Genomic DNA, 22,119 nt, shown 5'->3' on the forward strand with positions numbered 1-22,119 from the left:
CTAACATTGAACATCTGAACACAGTTGTAGGGTAGATTATTAATAAATGCTCCCCCTCTGTTTAATGAAAGGAAACTTTGCTGCTAATAGAAGTGTGAGGATTTGAGTGGTTATCATGTAATTGGTGCTGCAATAACCATTCAAACCCAAAACTGAATATATTTAATTTTATCCCCAACTACATCCTTTCTCCTTTACTCCATCTGAGTTCTGTGGGTGACATCTGCCCTTCTTGGCTGTTTACTCTACAGATGTGCTACAAAAGTAACCGTTCGAAGCACAATTAGGACAGTCTATGTCTCAGTTCTAAGAGGTTAGTTCTAAGGGTATAAATTTCCAATCTGCATTTCTTTACAGGAGTTCTCAAGGGAACACAATTGGGTTTTCTTAATGCTCAGTGACTGCAGGTAGTCTCAACAGATATACTTGATGTTCTAGAATACCAAAGAGTCAAGCATTTGTATTACTGTATCACTCCTATCTATAAAATTTTCTATAATATGTGTTGGATCTGTGTAGCATTCTCACAAACCATGCTGCACTGAAGATGGTCAGTACTGTAATGTTTTGGACCACTTCTACACATCTCTAATCTGTTTAACTGCAATGCTCTCTAAACAGGAAAGGTGAAATGAGGGTGAGGAACGTATACAAACAAAAGAATAAAATTCTGACTCAGAACAATATAGGATTGCATAATTTCAATAGGCCTATAGAATGTAGTTTAGTGTTAGTTTAGTGTTAATATACCTCATCTTTTCTGATGATTACACAATTAACATGCTTCTTTAAGGTCAAAAGGCCACCAAGAGTATCTCCATAAATATTATATTCCTTCACCAGATTTCCATCTGTTGAAACTTTCTTTCCACTAGTATGGTGTAGAGATCTTTTCATTACTCTTGACTTGTCCTTATATATATCAATCTTTCACTTTCTCAACTGGGACTTTAACTCATCCAGTTGTTTCTGCAGAGTTCTGGCTGCAAATTTGCCAATCAGAGTTACAAAATAGAATATAGAAAGACCCCTCTGTACATGAAATATTACTAAAAGCCATCTTTGAGCATCATTTTTGTCATCTTTGAGCAAAGATGACAAATCAGCTCCTTATAAATCTTACACACTTATGACTCAACAGTCATCCACTGCTACATGATTTTGTCTGAATGAAACAAATGCAACAGTTATAGTCAGGCAATACAGGCAGGTCTAACTTGTAAGTTTGTATAGTATATCCTCATGGCACACTTCAAAAAATGGTTTAAAAATATTAAAATGACCATCTTCCTACTAAAGTGAATCATGGTGTGCTACCTGTGATCACAATATCTGAAATGTTTTTTTTTTAAGTATCCTGGGTGAAAATCAAACTGGTTATACTCAATTCCAGAATCAAGATATCATTTCATCCACACTAAACTATTCTTAATGTCTTTCATAGTACCAGGATAAAGGAATCAGATAACATTTTTAGATTTGAAAAATATTAAAGTCTTGTAGAGAAATATCATCTACTTATAAAGAATTTGGTTAAAAGTATTGGTTAATACTTTCAAGCAATACTTTTTAAACATAAAAAGTATTGTTAGTTACACTATGAAAATATGAGGAATATTACACTGGTCCTACTCCTCAATTCAATCCAAAAAATTTAACCATGCTTTGACCTTAATTGCCACCAGTGACCTATTTATCAAATGGCTTTGGATAAGCCAGAACCATTTATTGTCATCATCAGTTCTGAGGTTTATTCTGAATGACAAAAAGAATACGCTCAAATGGCTTCAAAAGAATTGGAGATGAGGAAAGTAACTTATAGTTCAGAGAATAAAAATAATTTTCCTTGACTCTGTGTATAAATATATATTTCCAGAATGCAGGAAACCAACCTGCACAGAATTTTGCAGTGAAAATAGTGTTAAGGAAAGACAAAGCTAATAATTAGTTCTCAAATGGTGTTTCTAACCATTGCTTCTGTGACATCAAGTGAGAGGGCATTATCCTTCTTTAGGCCAGGAGTATCTTAAAACTCTAATTCATTGCTTCTGTGGTGGTTGTTGAGACTCCTTCTTTAGCAATGATGATAATCATTACTATTGTATATTGAGGTCAGTACCTGGCTATACATCAATATATGATTCTTCTAAGATTTACACCAGAGTCACTCTCTTACTTTTAAGAAGTGGATTACATCTAGCCAAACAATTCCAGCAATACGCTAGATGATGGTTTTCTCATGATCCTTGATGATTTCTTAAACCAACAGAATAGTTTCTGATTTCAAAATACTATATCCAAGACATCCACTCACAATCTACTGCTTTGATGGATAAAAGTGGGCCCATAATGGTTAAGTTACATTGCTGGCCAATTGTGAAGGTCAAATTATCACATCTTTTAGCAAGTTGCTGTTCACAGACAGATACTTAGCGTTCAAGACAAGACAACATGATTCTCTAACCAGCAACTAACAATGTTGGTGTTCCACTGCAATATCTTCAACCCCATCTTAGACCTAACACAATAATAAACTTATAATGCGTTTGACATTTACACAGAAGAGCTCCTGCAAGCCAGCCATCACTTTCAGTTGTCATCATATAACATAAGTAAGGGAACAGTTATTAGAAAATAAAATGGCAGATACAATACACAAATCATTATTTTGTAGTTTCATGATGTTTAAAAAATACAATTTAAATCATAAACAGAAGTGTACAAGGAAGAGCTAATGTGCCCAATAACAAAATTAATATTAATTGAACAGAAAATATATAATATTATTGGTAAAATGCCAAGTAAGTACCTTTCTAGATTGAGACTGTTGACCTTCTTTCAGTGCACAGGAAGTTAGTTCTTAATATGTATTTATGAGGAAACATTAAATTTATTCCAAAAAATATGCAACAAAATAATCTATAGGTATATATATTCAACTCACATATCTATACATGGTACTGGGAAGGCGTTAGCAGCAATAACTCCCAAAAAGACAGTTAATAAATGTCAGCCTTCCGCATGAGTTACAGTACACATGAATCTATTCAAATGGAAATTTGACAATTTGTTAATCTTATCCAAAATAAGGTTATTTCAAAACTTGCATTTTCATTTGACTTTATTTACAAATTAATTTCTGAACATAAATTTAAAACTATTTTGATTAATTCCTAACGTACATTTCAGTTTAAAATATCATGATTTATAAAAAAATTACATCTCAGCTTCATATCATTATAACAAATGAATACTATCTTATCAAAATTTTAAATACTATTACTAAACAGAATAGAAAATTATTTCCAAGCGTGTTAAATTATTTGGAAAATTATTTTCCATTGTGTTGAAATTTAAACTGTTGCATCATGTAGACCTTAGTATCTCAGTGCCCACATCCCACCAACCTGAACACAAAATCACATCATGTTCTTGAGCACATTATGTAAAATCCCATACACTCTTGCAGAAATAACTGCATCAAAAAAGTATCATCTCTTAGACTGTCAACTTATCCATTTCTTTTTCCTGTTTAGCCTCCGGAATTACCATCCAGGTATTACTTCAGAGGATGAATGAGGATGATATGTATGAGTGTAAATGAAGTGTAGTCTTGTACAGTCTCAGTTCGACCATTCTTGAGATGTATGGTCAATTGAAACCCAACCACCAAAGAACACCAATATCCACGATCTAGTATTCAGATTTTTATAAAAGTACTGCCTTTACTAGGACTTGAACCCAGGAACTTTCGACTGAAATCAGCTGATTTGGGAAGAAACATTCACCACTAAACCAACCCAGTGGGTTGACAGCTTATCCTACAAAAATTCAATTCCATAGTGTATAAACAGAGAAAGCAAACTGAAAACTAAATTTTGACAGACCATTGCAATTCAGTGACAATCACTGAATAATTCATTGTCATATATCCTATGTATACTAGTTTTTTAACCATCATCATTCATCGTAGGCATTGTAGTGTAATTTAACATATATATTAAATTTAAAAAAATAATAAAATAGAAATAAAATTATGAAAAATAGATTCTTCACACTTTACTGGAAAGTAGATCTAATTGGTCATTAAGGTATTTTGAGAGTGAAAAAAAAAAATACATGTATATTTAAATTTTTAATAATATTATTATTATTTACTATAATTAATATTGTACATCTATATCTGATTCTGCATATACACCTGAAAATTATACATTTCAGCTTGTCCATAGAGATTTAGCAGCTCGGAATATCTTGGTTGCTTCAGGGAAGATCTGCAAAGTATCCGACTTTGGACTTACACGTGATATTTATGAGGATGACACGTACCTTAAACGAAGTAAAGGAAGAGGTAATTATAAATAATAAATCAAGGTTGGAATCTAAAAATTTTTGTTACAAAACTTATGCAACAAAACTTGTTTTAAAGGAAAGAGATTATCTCTTTCAAATGTAATCATTTATCAAGGTCACCAACAACAATAGTGAAAGAGATTAATATCAATCATCACCACTGTTATACACTGATCTTGATTTTTAATATAATGCTTCATTCTATCTTTTTTAATATTAAATATGCATATAGTTACAATTGTACACTGCTATTTGCAATTACTTTTTATTATTATAATTATTACTCTGTAAATAATAATGTATTGTGAAACAATTACATAATAAATATTATTTGTTTTATACAAATATAAAAATTTCCTCAACTCCTAAAACAGTTTTAACTTTTTTTGTTTGGCTTAGGTAACTTTTTATCTTATCAATTTTGATTATATCTTTTTCAATAATTTCATTTATAAAAAACATTTAAGAACCCATAATTTAACTAAAACCATAATATACTCATATATAATTGATTTTAAAAACTTCAGAAACTGTTAAAACTAACAGTTAAAATTACTAACTCATAATATATTTTCCTTATTAGTCCTAACAAGAAAGAACAGGGACATTAAGGATTACTAAAATTAATTTAGTATATTATTCAATTTTAAAATAAAATGCAGCATCACATGATTGTTGTAATGATGGGATTGCTTATCTGGGCTGGTTATTGAGAGATGATATTTTAATAAATAATAATGAAGAAAACATTTTTTTGAAGAAAATTCATAACATAATAAATTGGTCATTCATAAAAAGAAGTAACACATAATACGAACATTAGATTTAATTAGAAATATAAGAATTAGTAATACAGAAATTGCTATGAAATTATAGTGACAATTAAAAAAAGTAGCATTACTTGAACAGAATTAAGTAATTCAACCATACATTTTGTAAATCTATATAAATATACAATATTTAGTGTATTAAAGTTTTACTTTTTTATTCAATGTTTTAATTCAATGAAGCTATTGTATGTCAAAACAGAAAACTTATGATTTGCGTCATAAGGCTTATTTTACCCTTGAAGCAGAGATCAGTGCACTTTTTTTGCAATCTGTAACTCAAAAATGAAGCATTTCTGGACTCATGTTCATGTAATTTTTTTAGTATTTTTACTTACAGAACATGTCCTGAAAGTCTTGCAATTTTGTCATAAAACATATTTGTTTGGATATATATATACATAAATGACAGATAATTCTAAGGGTTATTCAGAAAAAAACGTTTTTTGGAGTTATTTTGTTTTATTCTACAGAATATAGAACCCCCAATTGAACATTAGACAACAAGATTTACATTTGTACTATCATCAGAGCAAGACAAATATTAATTAATTAATTACAGTATGATATTCCTGAAGTGAAAGAAACAATAGGTAGCATGTCAGACATGATAAAGTATTAAAAATTTTAGGAAGAAAATAGACTTGCATGCAAGTATGCATAGGTGAATAATAAAATAAATTAATAAAATTAATCAAAAGAAGTAAATAATTACATTTTCAAAATGGTTTACTGAATTGTTAAAAAATATTGAAAATGTTTATTTACTTGTATTATAATTTTAATATGTACAATTGTAAAAAATGCAGCAGAATCTCTCTTTAATTTTGACTGAATATCATAAAATGTATTTTTCTATTCTAGTTATTTAAAAATAGAAATTTATTTAAATCATTAAGTATTTATTTTTTTTTAATGGTAATAAAAAATTTCACATTTCTATAACAATCATATTAGATAATTTTGATGGTAATTCAGTTCCAGTGAAGTGGATGGCACTGGAGTCATTAGCAGATCACGTCTATACAAGCAAATCAGATATCTGGAGCTTTGGTATTTTGCTGTGGGAACTGGTTACACTTGGCTCATCACCATATCCAGGTGTAGCAGTTCATAATCTCTTTTATCTCCTTCGGGCTGGATACCGTATGGAAAAACCAGAAAACTGCTCTCATCAGTTGTAAGTATTAGTGTGTGTTTATGATGCACAAAGCTAGCTGTTTTTATTTACCCAGAAAAGTCCTGGATTTACTTTAAATTCATTCAAATGTAATATAATTTTTATGTTATATAAAAAAATCTCATCCATCATAATATAAAAAAATCTGATATTAATACTTGAAAACACTGAGCAACTGTTTGCTTAACTTCATATTTGATTGAATTAAGAAGGGATGTTTTGCAGTTATGATGTTAATATTCACCACTGTTTACCCATCATTCCTTCAATGGATCAACGCCAAGCTTTTACTAACTTTATTAATGTTGTAAATAAGGATAATTACCAAAATTATAATTTTAGATCAAATTAGAACTACAAAAGAATTCCTAAGCTTGTAATTCTTTTACCTTAACAAATAAATGTAATGTTTAAAACAAAATTAATTCATAGAAAAATATTTTTTTAATTGTAGATACTTACCAGAGGAAGGTTGTTTAGAGATCTCTATCTAAAATAATCTTTTAAATTAGACAAATTCCAAAATGTAAAACTGCCACTACTTATAGAAAACTGAATTTAAACCTCTCTTCTTTTCTACTTCATTAGAAGAACTTCCCAATCTTACATGGTAATTTTACTAATTTTTTTTTTTTTGTCTTCTGTCATTTGACTGGTTTATGCAGCTCTCCAAAATTCCCTACGTAGTGATAGTTGTTTCATTTCGGTATACCTCCTACATTTTACTAATGCCCCACAATTAAAATAAATAATTGTTACATGCATACTGAAAATTGCAATATCCATTCTACCAAAGCATTTTTTAGAAGCTACTCTCAAATCATGCTCTTAACTTTCATTCAGATTTTATGTATTCCCATTTGGACATTTTTGGAATTAAAGATCATCTTTTTACAGAGATCTTGGAATGCAGGCTTTATTGCTTCCTTATATTAATATTAAAATAAATAAATATATATTTATGGCCCCTTACCTTATGTACAATAAAATTAATACATACTTTTAAATATTAAAAAAAATGTAATATAACATATGTTAGCAAATGGCAAAATAATAACTAAAAGATTAGTAATGTAAAGTTGCATAATAACACAAAGCCAAACAACCTGCACCTATACAGTTTATATTCCCTTACATATACTGTTAATATTGATTTTGAAAACTTTTCATTTCTCCAATTATATAGTGTTGCATACTTTATTAAACAAAGAATATTGAATTAAACCAGAAAAAAATTATAAAAATCTGAAAACAAAGCAGCAAACCTTTTACAGTCATTTTTAGATTGCTAGAATTTATTATAATTGTTACAACCTTACTTATTTTCTTTACAATTTTTATAGTGCACCATCAGGAGCATAAAGATACCTATCAACAAAATAAGTATTTAACAAATAGAACAGAAAATGAGCCCTTTAAGTTATTATTCTAATTTATTTAATACTGTGATAACTGATTTGATTAAGTAATAAGCCATAAATGTTTTCAATAAATAGTTTATTTTTACATTGTGAGTTTTTTGTGTACTTGCATAAAGATAAATAAGTTAAGCAATTTTAACAAAATACATTTACATGATCTTTCCATAAAATTAGCAAGGAAAATATTCTTTAACAGAGAAAATTCACAATCTCCAACTGGGTAAATTAGGAACATACACTGATACCATTGCCTTTTTGTAAATTACATAAAATAGTTGTATTGATTTAACATCAAAGCTGTCCATTCAAGTCACCTGAAGGAAAAAATTAATTATTCAAGATCATCTGCCTTGTGATCCTGGAATGTTTAACTCAAACTCAATGTTGGATTCTTTCAAATGGATCTCAATATTCATCACCTATGAATTATAATTACGATACTATTTCAGCACTGGTTAGAACTGAGTCCAAAAATATCCATATTGTAGGTTCTACTATTACCAAAAATAAAATAAATAAAAAACCATTGTTTGAATTAAATCATCTACAGGAAATGATATTAAACATGCTTTGATTAGTAATCTTTGTCTCCTAAAATCATACAGAAGATATAAATATGAATACAACGTGCATGAATAATATTCAGTACTTAAGGCTGAGGCATTCTGACACTCCCACTTGCAAGCCCAATTATTGTTTCTGCGTATAATAATGTACTGTAAGCTATCATTTGTCTGGCACCACAGTATGCCAATGATAAGCAATTAAAACTTTTGTTGAGTATTTGTTATTGATGTTTAATAATGATTACATATTCATATCATTATTCAGTTCAGTGAAAGAAACTATTTCAGTATATGCTATCTTCATACTCCGTACAGTACAATACAATTTTATAGTTCATTTTTATAAAAAAATTATTCAGTTTATTTTCATTAATTTTAATCTACCCTGTGTCTTTTTGCCAATCGGATTTTAATGAGTGATTGTGTTGTGAAAAATAAACCAGGAAAACTCTTAATTAGCTCCAGAAAAAAATAATCAGCTAAGTACATATAACCTTAAAATAAGATAACCCTGAAACTGGAGTCATTGCTCGGAGAGCAAGTAGTGCAATAGGCATTAGCAAAAAAACAGTTTTTAATATAATAAAGAAACACAAAATTGTGGATAAACATGTTGGCCCTAGAAAGACTCAAAAGTGAGTGAATATGATTGAAAATTTGGACAATTTTCAAAACCCGTATCAGAAAAAATCATTAATTTTTTCAATAACGACCTTCCTAACTTGAATAAAATTCTAAATGACATGAATGCAAATTCTGGACTGTTAAATCTTTCTAGAAGTAATTACATCATGTTCAAAATCAATGAATCTTTGATTCATGTCTTGGAAAAATTTCCTTTTTTGATTGAACGTGAAGATATTATTTAATGGCATAGGGAATATTTAAGAGAAATTAAGTGATTTCGTGAAGAGGGTAAGACAATTTATTACCTAGATGAAACTTGGGTTAATGCTGGATATGTTCAGGAAAAGTATGGGTGGATAAAGAAATAAACTGAATATATTCTCTTAATTATGAAAGGTTTAACTGGGATGAAAACCCTAGCTAGAAAAGGTAAACGATCAATAGTAACACATGTAAGAAGTGAAAATGGGTTTTTGATTGCTGGTTTATGGGGATTTGAATCTAGATCTTCCCAAGAGTATCACAATGAAATGAATGCTGACAATTGTATGGTTTAAAAATTGTCAAAATTGTTGCATGGCTAAAATTGCATATACCAAAGACAAGTTAAAAGTAAAACTTTTAAAAATAGTAATATCAGTTAAAAAAATATACATTCATTACAAAGTAGATCAAACTGCAAAATCAAAAAATTGTGTCATGTTGTGTCTTCCTCCATATCACTGCAATTTTAACCCAATCAAATTTATATGGGCACAAATTAAAGGCTACATTGGGACTTAAACACATTTAAATTAATTATGTAAAAAATTTATTGATAAAACGTGTTAAATAGAGTATATACAAATGTTTCAAAAAATTGCATTCAAGTTCTTGAATGAAAGAAGAAATAAAGCATGGGATTGAGTGAGCAGTTTGTGTGAAAATATTGTGATATACTAGTTTATCAGGTAATGAAGAAATACATGAGATAACAAATATTTTTTTCTATTTTACTTGATAAAATTCTAATATTGCAATGAAGTACTTTATTAAAAATTTTATTTCTAAGCGAAATGTATAATTTTATCACAATATTTTTAACAAGTTATTTATACTTCAGTTGTATGTTAAAAGTAAAGAGAATTGTTATTTCTTGGATGGATTGTGCTAAATTAAATTAAAATAGAATCATCATACTGTTATGTTTTGGTTTGCCGCATAGTTTCATGAAATAAATTATAGCATTTTTTTGAATAATGAATCCTATATGGTACTAACAGAGATCATCCAGGTTTATGAAAAGATCACCAAGATGAATTTCTCAGTTACTTTGCCACAGACCACTTCCTTTTCTTACAGACCTTCTTACCCTAAATCTTTTTTACAAATGATTAAAATATGATTAACATATTGAGTGGAAGTTTAAATTTATGAAGGTGGATACTTTGGAAGAACTTTGTTTTTTATTATAATGATGTTTATTTCCATTAAAATATCAAAAATCAAAAGCAAAAATATCACATGTAGCATGTGATCTGCCAGACAGACATTTCTGAAAATCACAGAATCAAATCTAATTAAACAACACTTCAAAATTCTCTTTCATGCCAACCAAGTTCTGAAGGTATGTTATATATCACTATTGTTATCAATGCAGAACTCTAGGCTTGTTTGAATTAATTATTCTACGACCCCACTTAAAAAAAAAAATGTATATACAGTGTTAATTTATGTTTATAATAAAACTTAAGTCAAAAAGGAATAACAACTAACACAATAGGAAAACAGAGAATAAAAATAATACACCTAGATATTACTATTTATAAGCAGTCTTCTAGAGAATAATATACTTATACTATTCATGAAAATATGAGACTGTATGTATGTGTCTAAGTGGTTTCAACCTACTTTTTCTTATGGGATTAGACAATTTTGGCCTAGAATATTTTAACAATAACAGCCCCTTGTTGTTGGTGTTAGGTTCAATTGTTAGGTTCTAATTAAGATCACACCCAAACCTAGCAAATCAAAGAAAGTAAGCAAGGTCAGATTAGTCAGTTAATAAAAATGGGGAGCAACATTTTCTTGCAGGTCCCAAATAATCAAAGCTCCATTAGATATCTGGAAACTTCCACAATTTCATATAAATAAATGAATGAATTAATCAGTCAATGAGGATGATATGAAAAATAGCTAAAACATTTAACCAGTCAGAATTAAAATTTTCCTAGAAAGGTATGATAATAATAAAAAGCTTAAATTAAACAAATTCAAAAATATACAGAAAAACATATAGCAAAGAAGCCCCCCACAAAATTGCTTATTCAGTACACAAAATAACTTCATGTGGCTACTGTCAGGATGTAGGCTAATAAATACATGTTGGATGTATATTACAACAAAATAAAACTATTTTATTGACTTTTTCATCATTGGACAATTAAGCAAGTTAAATTAAAATAGAGTAAAATGTTAACACTACAAGACACTGAAAATGTAGTTAAAAATTATCAAATTTCAAGCTTAATCCATAATTCTATAAAACTTATTGTGTATTAGGAGACATACTTATTACAGAATGATTTTTCTGAAACATAATTTAATTTAATTTTAAAAACACTGCATTAAAAATATTTTTACCAAGATTATTTTTTTCCTTTTCTACCAAAATGAAACAGCAAATTTATAATTTTTTACATTAAAATATTCAACAGTAATTAAAACACTAATTAAAATATTAAACAGTTTAGTGTAACAAAAAAAATGAAATTCAAATAAGGAACAAAAATGCCAAAAGGCTTCCTATTGCAATCCACCTTGTTAAATCAGTGGTTCTCAAACTTTTATTTACACACAATTCTCAGTTACATTCTCAGTAATAGTTTTTCGGTATACTACTGAAAAACTATTAAATATGTATTTATCATTAGGATAGCTGTAAAGGTACATTTTAGAATGGTAAAGCAATAAAAAACTAGAATCTTTTTTGAAAGTATTTATTTTATTTAAAAAAATCATGTACAATTTTTTTCTTTATTGGAAATTTTTTAATCACTTTTTACAGAAACATTTATTTAATTTACAAAGAAATGTTACATCATACGTTTGCCAGGTAATTAAAAAAGGACTTAACAACTTCTAAAGCAAATAAAATTTATTGAGATAAGTTACAGACTCGGTTGAGGTATCATTTCATATAAAAACATATCAAGATAACATAAAAAAAGTGAACATAACACTCACTTTGGTTTGATATAACTTACATTTGTAATGTGACATACATCCCATCAGAAGTTGATTTCATTCCTGACTGTAGCCACCAACTCAGGTGTTATATTTTTTTTCTTTTTTTTGGAAGGTGAACCCCATTTACGAGCGCCTAAGCAGTGTTGGGCTTGCTAACAGGTTCCGCAGGATGTTATTAAGTGCATATGTATACCTGTGCACTACTGACTAAACCTCCACCCCTGTCAACCATCCTCCCTGAAACTACAGGTGGAGCATTACTTCAATGAGGGGGGTTAACACCCTCAACACACAATTGGTCACCATAAAAAAAAACATCAAAATCATATCATCACACGCATCACAAAAGGAAATCAAACACAGTTCCAACCAAGCACAAACACTCCCACAGGCACATGAGAGACCTCCTCAGACACACACACCACACACCCACACACATGGATACAGACTTTGCCAATGCATAGACACAGACATTGCAAGAGCTCAAGTGGAGAGAAGCACGAAAGGCACTTAGGTGGTACATAAATCCGACCTTTAATGAAACCCTACAAAAAAATTCTAGCAGAATCAAATACAAAAAAAAAAGAGAGAGGTAGCTGTGCAATTGAACCTTCACGACCAATCCACTAATCTGGGAATCAAGTATCAAGAAAATCTCAAGACTTCTAGGTGGTAGTGAGGTGGTACCATGTCTTGCTGATAATAATGGCATCCATCTTAGAAGAAACAGGCTGTACAGTCTTTGCTTAGGGCACAAAAAACATTGACCTAGGATTATCACAAATGTGCTGTAAATTTTCATGATGATTTTCGCTACCCCATATTCAGCAGTTATGGGTGTTCACCTTGCCACTGATGTGAAATGTTGACCCATCACTAAAAATGACATTGTCTAAAAATGTATTATTGTCTGCAATTCTATCCATTCATTTCCACGCAGAACTTCAGCCGAACATGATTTGTTTGTGTGGCTTCAAGTGCAAGCGTTTATGTAACATGCCAAACATTTGTGGAATGCCAATCTCACCTGATGCATGTCTAGTTGATTTCTTTTGACTACTTGCAGTGCTTTCTCTGAGTTGTTCCACAGACATGTTGGTCCACCGACATTCGCCATGAGCCGGCTAAGAGCAGTTACGGCTCTCGCAGCTTTGTCGCCGGCTCTCCGAAGCTGCTCAGCAAAGCTGAGTTTCCGGTCAATCATCATACCGAGGTACTTTGCGGCCGGCTTGGTCTCGACAACCTCTACCCCGACCCGCAGGGAGAAAAGGGTGTCGATACGCATCTTCGTTAGTACCACGATCTCCGTTTTGCTGAGGGCTAGAGACAATTCATAGTCGTCCAGCCAGGCCTCGATTCTGTGCATGTTTCGGCTGAGCCTCATTTGGGCACGCCCCATGTCGCGGTCTGAGACAAGTAGCGCAACGTCGTCAGCTACCCAACCAAGACAGATTCCTCAGGCATCTCCAGCCTCAGCAAGCCATCGTAGACGGCGTTCCAAAGTCGGGGCCGAAAATCGACTCCTGCGCCGCCCCCTGACGTGATCGCAGTCCTACGCCAGTCTGCCGCGGTCTTTTAAATGAGACCCTAGTTGCCATTTTGAGGAGGTATTGAGCCACATGGAGTGAATGCTCCAGAGCCCGAATCATATCACTCCACCGTGCGGAGTTGAAAGTGTTTTTAATGTCCAACGTAACGAGAAGGACCACACGTCGCGAAAAATTATTGTGGTTTGTGCTCGCCGAACAGTCTCAACAACCTCTTGAATTGCGTCTACGGTTGACCGACCCAATAATAATAATAAATAAATAAATACTAATAATAAGAGATCAGTTTTACTAATAATTTACTAATTCTATGATAATAATTATAAAATTGTTGTGTTATATTATCTTTTTTTGTAATATCGAGTTTGTTTGCATACCATCTTGAGAAGCTCTGCAAAGTAATACTACCAAACCAGTAGTACAAAGTAGTGCAAACCAGTAGTAGTACACATAACATAGTTCAAGAATCACTGGGGTGTAGATTATTTACATCAGTGGTCTAAATTTGAAACATCATTATTAAGTAATTAATTAAAAACATCTTATTCAGTGACTAAGTATATGATAAGGATATTAATTTTTAATTTTATGTTCATTTTAAGGATAGTGATTATTTAATATATAAAGGATAGACAGCTAACTCCAGTGGTGAAGTTGTGAGTAAACAAAACTTATCATCCATATAGTATAGTGGTGAAATGGACTTAGCATGTTAAATTCTTCACAAAATGTTTCCGTAGATCTCTGTTCTATAGCAAATAGTTTATAAATTACAGTTGGCAGGTAATAAAATTATTTTTTGGATTACAGTTTTTATGAGATCTGTGCTCATGCTAATTCTACGTGTGACACACTTACATTTTATAATTTTATTATTTTTTATCTATTTAGGTATGATATCATGAGGTCCTGCTGGCAAGAAGATCCTCTTGAACGACCATCATTTAAACAATTAACAAGGGCATTTGAACTAATGTTAGAAGATGGAACAGATTATCTTGATTTAAGTGCAAGATTTGTCTATAATCGAACATATTTTACTGATATACCACAACAAGGTATATTACCTATTATATGTATACCTATTATACCATAAATTCTTTCAGATAATCTTGTTAAAACTTCACAACTGTTTAGATGTAATAATTCAAAAATATATATCTTATTGTGTTATACCAAGTTCACATCATGTTTACAAGTATTTAGAAAGTAACTATATGTATTACTAGATTAGAGTTAATATTATATTTTCATATTTCCTATTAATTGTTTTCTAAAAATATTATTTTTTGTAAGTTTATAGAAATATTATTTCATAAGGTACATATAATTACAATTCAGAAATATAATGAAACACATATCCTTTACAATTCATAAAGAAGTTGTATAAAAAAAATACAGTAGCAGGATAAAAATTACATCTATGTTGTTCAACATAATTTTGTCTCTAGCCAGTAAGGTGTTACACTTGTTGTGCCCTCTTCTAATCTTAATTTGTCTCTCACAACACAATATTAATGTACGTTTAGACCATCAAACAATGCAGTTCAGTCGTAATACCATTCATTAATAGATAGTTTGCTCTCTTGTTTACATTACTTTTAGTATTAGATGTTTGCTGATAATATGAAGAAATATAAATCTGTGCATTCAGATTATTGTTGATCAGTAACAGATGTACTCATATTTAAACAGCTTTTTTAAATGGTGTAATGGGAATAGATTATATTTTAATGTTAAAAATATACCCTAATTTGGTAATCTTGGTAGCATAAATTAACAAAGATGTTTAATTTGTTAAGATTATATTTTAACTACCTCATGAGCAAGGTAGTTTAATTAGTTGTTAATTTTAACAGGGGCTTAAAATTAAATGTTCATATTCATTTCATAATAAGAAATGCTAATAAAATGTTGTGATTCATTATTCATTCTTCGAAACATCTCCAAGACACTGATATAATTATCTTCTCGTACTTTTATTTTAAGTTTTAACCTAACAGGTATCTACAGTCAACAAATTGTTTGTGATCATTTTGAAAGTATAGCACTTAACAAAGCTACTTATAAGATGAACCTACAAAGAATGTCTCTCAAATTTAGTAACTATTCTATCCCTCTTAATCAGGTACTAAATACAGGTTAAGAAACATGTGTAAGGATCTTTTAAAATCCTGATTCTATATGGAGAAAATTGAATGTCTTATATTTGTTTAATTACCTCTTATTGCTGTCTAAAAGATTTATGGTATTCATTTTCCATTAACACAATAATTTGCTTTATTAAGGAGGGATAGGCTCAATGATGGATTTCAATCAAGAAGATAAATCATCATCAGTGGTGGGCAAGCCACTAAATATCATTATCCAAATGTTCCACCTTAATAGATCTCTATGATTGAAATTCCAATCTGTCCTCAATGTATACTGGAATATTAACTAATCCAGATCTCATTAATTTATAAAAGTATAGATTAGATTACAGAGGCTCTGTATTACATTATAGAGCCAAATGTCTCCTACAAGATCTAAATCTAGATAAAAATTAACAGGGCAGTATAAGACAGTAATGTAAAATAAATAAAAAACAGAAATAATTTCAGTTAGGTGGAATATTGCACAGCAGAACGGCAGCAGCAGCGGAATATTAATATCAATCTTTCTACAAACCTACTGAGTTCTACCTACCTGTTTTCTGTTATGTTATTGAGTCAAGTTAAGATATTTTTTACCTTATTAAAACAGTATAATTTTATTGTATAGAATAAACTGGAAATGACACTGAACAAACAAAATTTACCGAATGAATAAATAATTAAACATGTCAGAAGAACATGAAAACCTTTTTGCAGATACATATCAAAGAATTCACCTTATTTATTTTTTATTGTAAAAAAGAAATAAAAACATTCACAAAAATGTAATACAAAAATAAATTATTCAAATAAATTTTCATGAACTTATAATAATGTATTTTTAACAAGTGCGTTTTTTTTCTTTTTTGATTGAGAGGGTGGTATTTTGAAAACAAAATTATTTCATATATTTTTAAACCAAAAAGCAATAGGAAAGAAAAGCAAGAAAAGCAATGGGAAGAAAATCTTCCCAAATCAGCTGATTTGGAAGTCGAGAGTTCCAGGGTTCAAGTCCTAGTAAAGGCAGTTTCATTTATATGGATTTGAATACTAGATCGTGAATACCGGTGAAAAAATAAATTATACAAACATAGGTGGAACGTATGTGGTGATTTGAAAGTTATAGCTATTTTGTTAAGCATACAGTTAGACTATGCCAATTACATGTATTTTCTTTGCAAATGGAACAGCAAAGCTAGGAATAAACATTATTTTACCAAAGAGTGGAAGAAACGAGACAAGCTAACTCCTAATGGGAAAAATATTATTCATGAGCCCTTAGTTGAATCCAAAATAATATTTTTACCCCCTCTCCATATCATGCTAGGACTAATGAAAAATTTTGTAAAAGCATTGAAGAAGGATAGTTCTGAATTTTTGTACATCAGGCAGAAATTGCCAAATGTAAGTGAAGGAAAAATTAAAGAAAGAATGTTTGTTGGTCCTCAAATAAGAAAGTTGGTCAAAGATGATGTATTTAACTCAATTTTAAATAATGTAAAAAGTGCAGCTTAGGCTTCATTTAAAGACGTTGGCAAAATCTTTCTTGGCAAATGAAAATTCAACATTTACCACGATATTATTAATCAACTTCTTACTTCATACAGGGATATGGGATGTAACATGTCTTTGAAAATACATTTCCTCCACTCACATCTGGATTTTTTCCCGGATAACCTCGCAGATGTAAATGACGAACACAGTGAACGTTTCCACTAAAACATTTCGGTGATGGAAAGCCACTATAAAGGAAAATGGAATACTAACTGGCTAGACAATTACTGTCAGACATTAATTCGGTATGTCCCTGAGGCTTTTTATAAAAGAAAAGCGTCAACGAAATCATTCTAACACAGGTATGGCCATGCAAAATTATAAATTTTACAGATTTTAACTATATTTTCTCTTAATTTTTTTTAAGCATAATTTATTTAAGGGTGATAGAAAAATTGTATTAACAGATATGTAATGTATGCAACAAAGCAATTCAAGAAATGGTATATCACACTTAGAGAAATATTTAAAAAAAATTTTTTTGTCTATGGTGTAATCACCACCACCAGCCTTTACATCAGATACTGACTGCATAGTGAAGGTCATGTTCCCAAGAAAGCTAGTACCTAGAATATTATATAAATACAACTGGGACTGTCAGAAAGGAAATTAAATGATCTATTTCTGTTGTAAAACAATTTATTTTATGTACTGTTTCAATAGAAGAAAGTATTATTCAGATCAATGAAGAAGGCAATGGGAGAGTACTTTATTTAGTTTTTCAATCTGTCTTGTTTGAATAATTGATCATAAGTGTGGCAGTCTCATTTTCAAAAGTGACTTCATCTTATGCCAGGTTACAATCAAAATGATTTTGGTTAGCAGTTTTATATTTTACACCGTAACAGAAAAATAGAAAAGAAAAAGAAACAATGTCTAATTTAGATCATAAAACACTAAAATAACGTGTTTATATTTTATTCATTCATGTTTTTTTTTTTTTGTTTCTAGATGTTACAATGAATATGGACAGTTCATCAGATAATGAAGAACCAGTAACAATAGTAGAAAATAAAGATGAAGAAAAAATTAGCAATTTAGTGGCACTCAACAAACACAATATAATTGCTCATTATGTCAATGAAAAAGTAACCCTTGAAGGATATGAGAGTCCAAAACTAAATTTTAATAAACAAAAAACTAACATGAATTATGCTAACATGCCCCAAAAAAATGAATAACGACATATAAATTTTTTGTAACATTTACACTGCCAAAATGCAGCAAACATTCCTGATATAAGATTGCTTCAAAATTTATATTAAATTCAATAAAATATCTATAACATATTATACGCGTGTATTTACTTGAGTAATTTTTCATCAATTAATATAATTAAATAAGTCTTTCGAAAAGAGATTAAATAAATTGCATCACAGACCACTATAAAAACACATGGTTATTTCTATAAGATGTTTAAGTATTTTCAGTGACTGAAATTCAAGAATATTCTCTTGAATTAGAAGTGTTATTAAGAATTAACACTGTATACAAGAATACACAATTAATCATTGGAAAAATTCAACTTCATAAAGGCCAAAATTCTCAAATCATATATAATATTGTATGAGTTCTGTTGATGAGTTCTTACAGAGATTTATTTTTGAGTTTAAAATAGAAGAAATATCTAATAAAGGATTTAGTACCTAAGACCTTTTTCCAATATATCCAAATATCTATAAAAAAAGTGAAAAATTATAAAAAAAATTGTTCACCAACCCAAAATATTTCCCAATTGGGAAGAGTGATAAGATTAAATAAAATTCTGACTAGAGTTCAGATATTGTAATAAAACTATGCTCATTTCATTATGAATAAAAATAAAAGTATGGGAATTTAAAATATCAGGACTTCTTCTTACCTTATAACACTGAATTTTGACAAAATCATATTCTAATTTTGATAACAGATATAAATTTTACAAGGGTTCAAAGATAAAAAAATCAAGTTTTTTTTCATAATACCTGTCTTAACACAGGTAGTATGAAAGATTTTTCAGTTTAAGATTCCAAACAATAACCAATGTTCTCCATAAGTAATTATACAAAACAGAGCTTCTTTCTTCCAGCAGTATATGCTGTTAACAAGAGAGGCTACTAGTATCAAACTTGGCTATCTCCACCCAAGTGAATCTTTCAGGACAGCATAAAAACTGTTCAGCTATTAAGCAGGTGATTTAAAACTATGAAATTTTAGCCATAGTTTTTCCTATCGTCACTGATATCATATCACCTACATCTGCATAATTAGTTGACAGGTTATTGTAGAAATACATATTAAATTATACAGATAGTCATGTTTGATTCTCACTCATGAATATAGCCATGTTTGATCTGAACTTTGTTCCAATAATATGGCTTCAACAATACTAATTTTTTACTTAGTAAATATGTTTTAAAATATTACATGTGGTCAAAATAAAGTGTTTCTTTCTTAATTTCATTAGTTTAATAGCTATTTTATTAGACTGCAGAAGAATTTCTCCAGAATAGCCGCTAAATAGTTCACCAGACTGCCAAAAGAAAATGTAGTACCTTATCGATGTTTGTTCATCAAATTTATTACGTTGAAAAAATAAATTTGTTTAAAAACAGAAAAAAGTAAAACTAGCAACACTTCACTTTTAGAATGACCTTGCACATTCTTAAAATTGTGAAGGTAAAGTTGACACGAATAGTATGCTTGTTGGTCCAGTACTTAAGGGGAGGCAAAGATTTTTTTAGGTCATAAGATAGAATAAGAAGCATGATCAGTATCCTTTAGTAGCTTGTAAAAGGCCTTGGCTTTAAAACATCCGTTAAATATGTCTCTAAAATAAGCACGAGTTGTCTTTAAATCTTCAGATACTTGTGCAATGTACATTTTAAAAAGTTTGTTTGTGCTCAGATCTGATGAAAATATATATACTTACAAAACATCCTCGGCAATAATGGGACTCAATACATGATAGTGAGGAGATAAACTTTTTAATAGCGTCCCTTTTAGATCTATAGATGGCTGTTTTTCTATCACATCCACATTTTTCTGAGGCCACATTCATTGTCTGTTGCAACAAATGTTTTAGCAACATTGTAGGTTTGCACACCGGGATGTGCTTTTTTGTTCACTGTTATGACATAAAATTTTAACTATAGACTTCTAGGGAACTAGGTAGGATGAGTCTTTTGCCATCCTTTTTATAACATCTTGTGTACAAATATATTTAATTTAAAAATTATCCTGATCTGTCTTTACTACTACTATAAAAACGGTTATGAAATGATAAAAATTATTTCATTGTTAAAGTAGAACACTTGAACATGTTTGTTCCATGTTTACATATCGGGTACTGAGGTAAGAATACTGGTGAATATCTGAAAAGAAAAAAATAAGACCTATTTATGGTATATCAAGCAATTTTGTATATATTTCTTCCATATTATAATTCAAACAACTTTAAACTCAACTGCTTTGGAGGTGGCCATGTTTGAAACTAACTAGTGGTGGAGGAGATAACTGACTTTGTTCTGAACACTGATTTTTAAATTACAATTTAACAAGGTTTCATTCAAGTTTGAATCCAACTCACTGTTTATTCTTATAGAGATTTTTGTAATGTAAATTCTCATATAAACAACTCAATTTGGAAAAATATTGGAGATAGCTGATTTTGATACTAGTAGTCTCAGTTGATGAGTAACATCAATAGTTGTGCTTCATTAAGCTTACAAGAAAAAATAAACCAGTAAACTTATCACTTTCACTACATGCATCTGAATCACATTTACAAAGTTCAAACCAGCCAGGCAATAGCTTCAATCACAAACAATGAGGATGGGTAATGAAAAATAATGATTTTGGAGCTATCGCTGATATTACCAGCTGCTTCTGAAATATTTCTAAATACGATTTTCTGTTACTGTACAGAAAGGTTGTAGAACAAACTGAGGTTGCAGAAAAACTGGATGACATTGCTCTATAATCTGTGGCAAATCCCATAATCAACCTTCCCTCAATGATAAAAAGAAATGTTGATTTCAGAATTACAACAGAAAATTGAGTACATGTGGAGTTTGAAAAAATAAACTAGTGGATTTGCTAGCATAACACAATTCCATGTCTTATGACAAACAACTTATGATATATTAGCTATCGAGGACAACGTACTGCCTGAAATTCAGTTGGTTATGAGGCCAAAAATCAAAAAATGTAATTTTAATTTACATTTATAATCTTCAAAAAATAAGTAGTAGGCCTGTTGCAAATTAATATTAAAATATTGTACAATAATGTTACACCCCTGATTTTATACTGCCACAAGTCAAAAAGCAAAGTTTTCAGAATACAGTTGACTTCTTGTATTCCTATAACAAAATCAAAGCTCACCTTTAATGACAGTTTTGTTTTTTCATTTTTTTCATTGACCATTATAAAAGTTAATTATTTTATCAAAGAATGATAAATATTCAGGCATTAAATTATAGTGAATATTTTCTCCAGTTTATTTTTTTTATTTATTTTTTTTTTATGAAACATAAATAAATGAACCAGTTTTTTACTTTGGCAATTGTATAAAATTTAAAAACGCAATGCGCTAACAAAAATTAAAAAAAAAAAAAAACAGAAAACCAATTCCATTAATATTTTCTATTAAAAATATAATTTTTTTTTCTTAAAAATTCTTTGAGGGATTTCAATTAAC

The 22,119-nt window shown here is 29.8% G+C and overlaps 1 protein-coding gene across 1 annotated transcript in view; it reads left to right on the forward strand.

Moving 5' to 3' along the window:
- Ret (protein kinase receptor Ret oncogene) overlaps positions 1 to 19,233 on the forward strand; it is a 387,727-nt gene extending 368,494 nt beyond the window's left edge. The window contains exons 17-20 of the mRNA XM_075354801.1: positions 4,222 to 4,351; positions 6,159 to 6,360; positions 14,641 to 14,807; positions 18,390 to 19,233. Coding sequence (XP_075210916.1) covers positions 4,222 to 4,351; positions 6,159 to 6,360; positions 14,641 to 14,807; positions 18,390 to 18,619 — 729 coding nt within the window. The 3' untranslated portion in view covers positions 18,620 to 19,233. The remainder of the gene's footprint in view (positions 1 to 4,221; positions 4,352 to 6,158; positions 6,361 to 14,640; positions 14,808 to 18,389) is intronic.
- The last annotated feature ends 2,886 nt before the right edge of the window (positions 19,234 to 22,119 follow it).

This window comes from Lycorma delicatula, chromosome 1, assembly GCF_047948215.1.
Source record: "Lycorma delicatula isolate Av1 chromosome 1, ASM4794821v1, whole genome shotgun sequence".
Classification (NCBI taxonomy): Eukaryota; Metazoa; Arthropoda; class Insecta; order Hemiptera; family Fulgoridae; genus Lycorma; species Lycorma delicatula.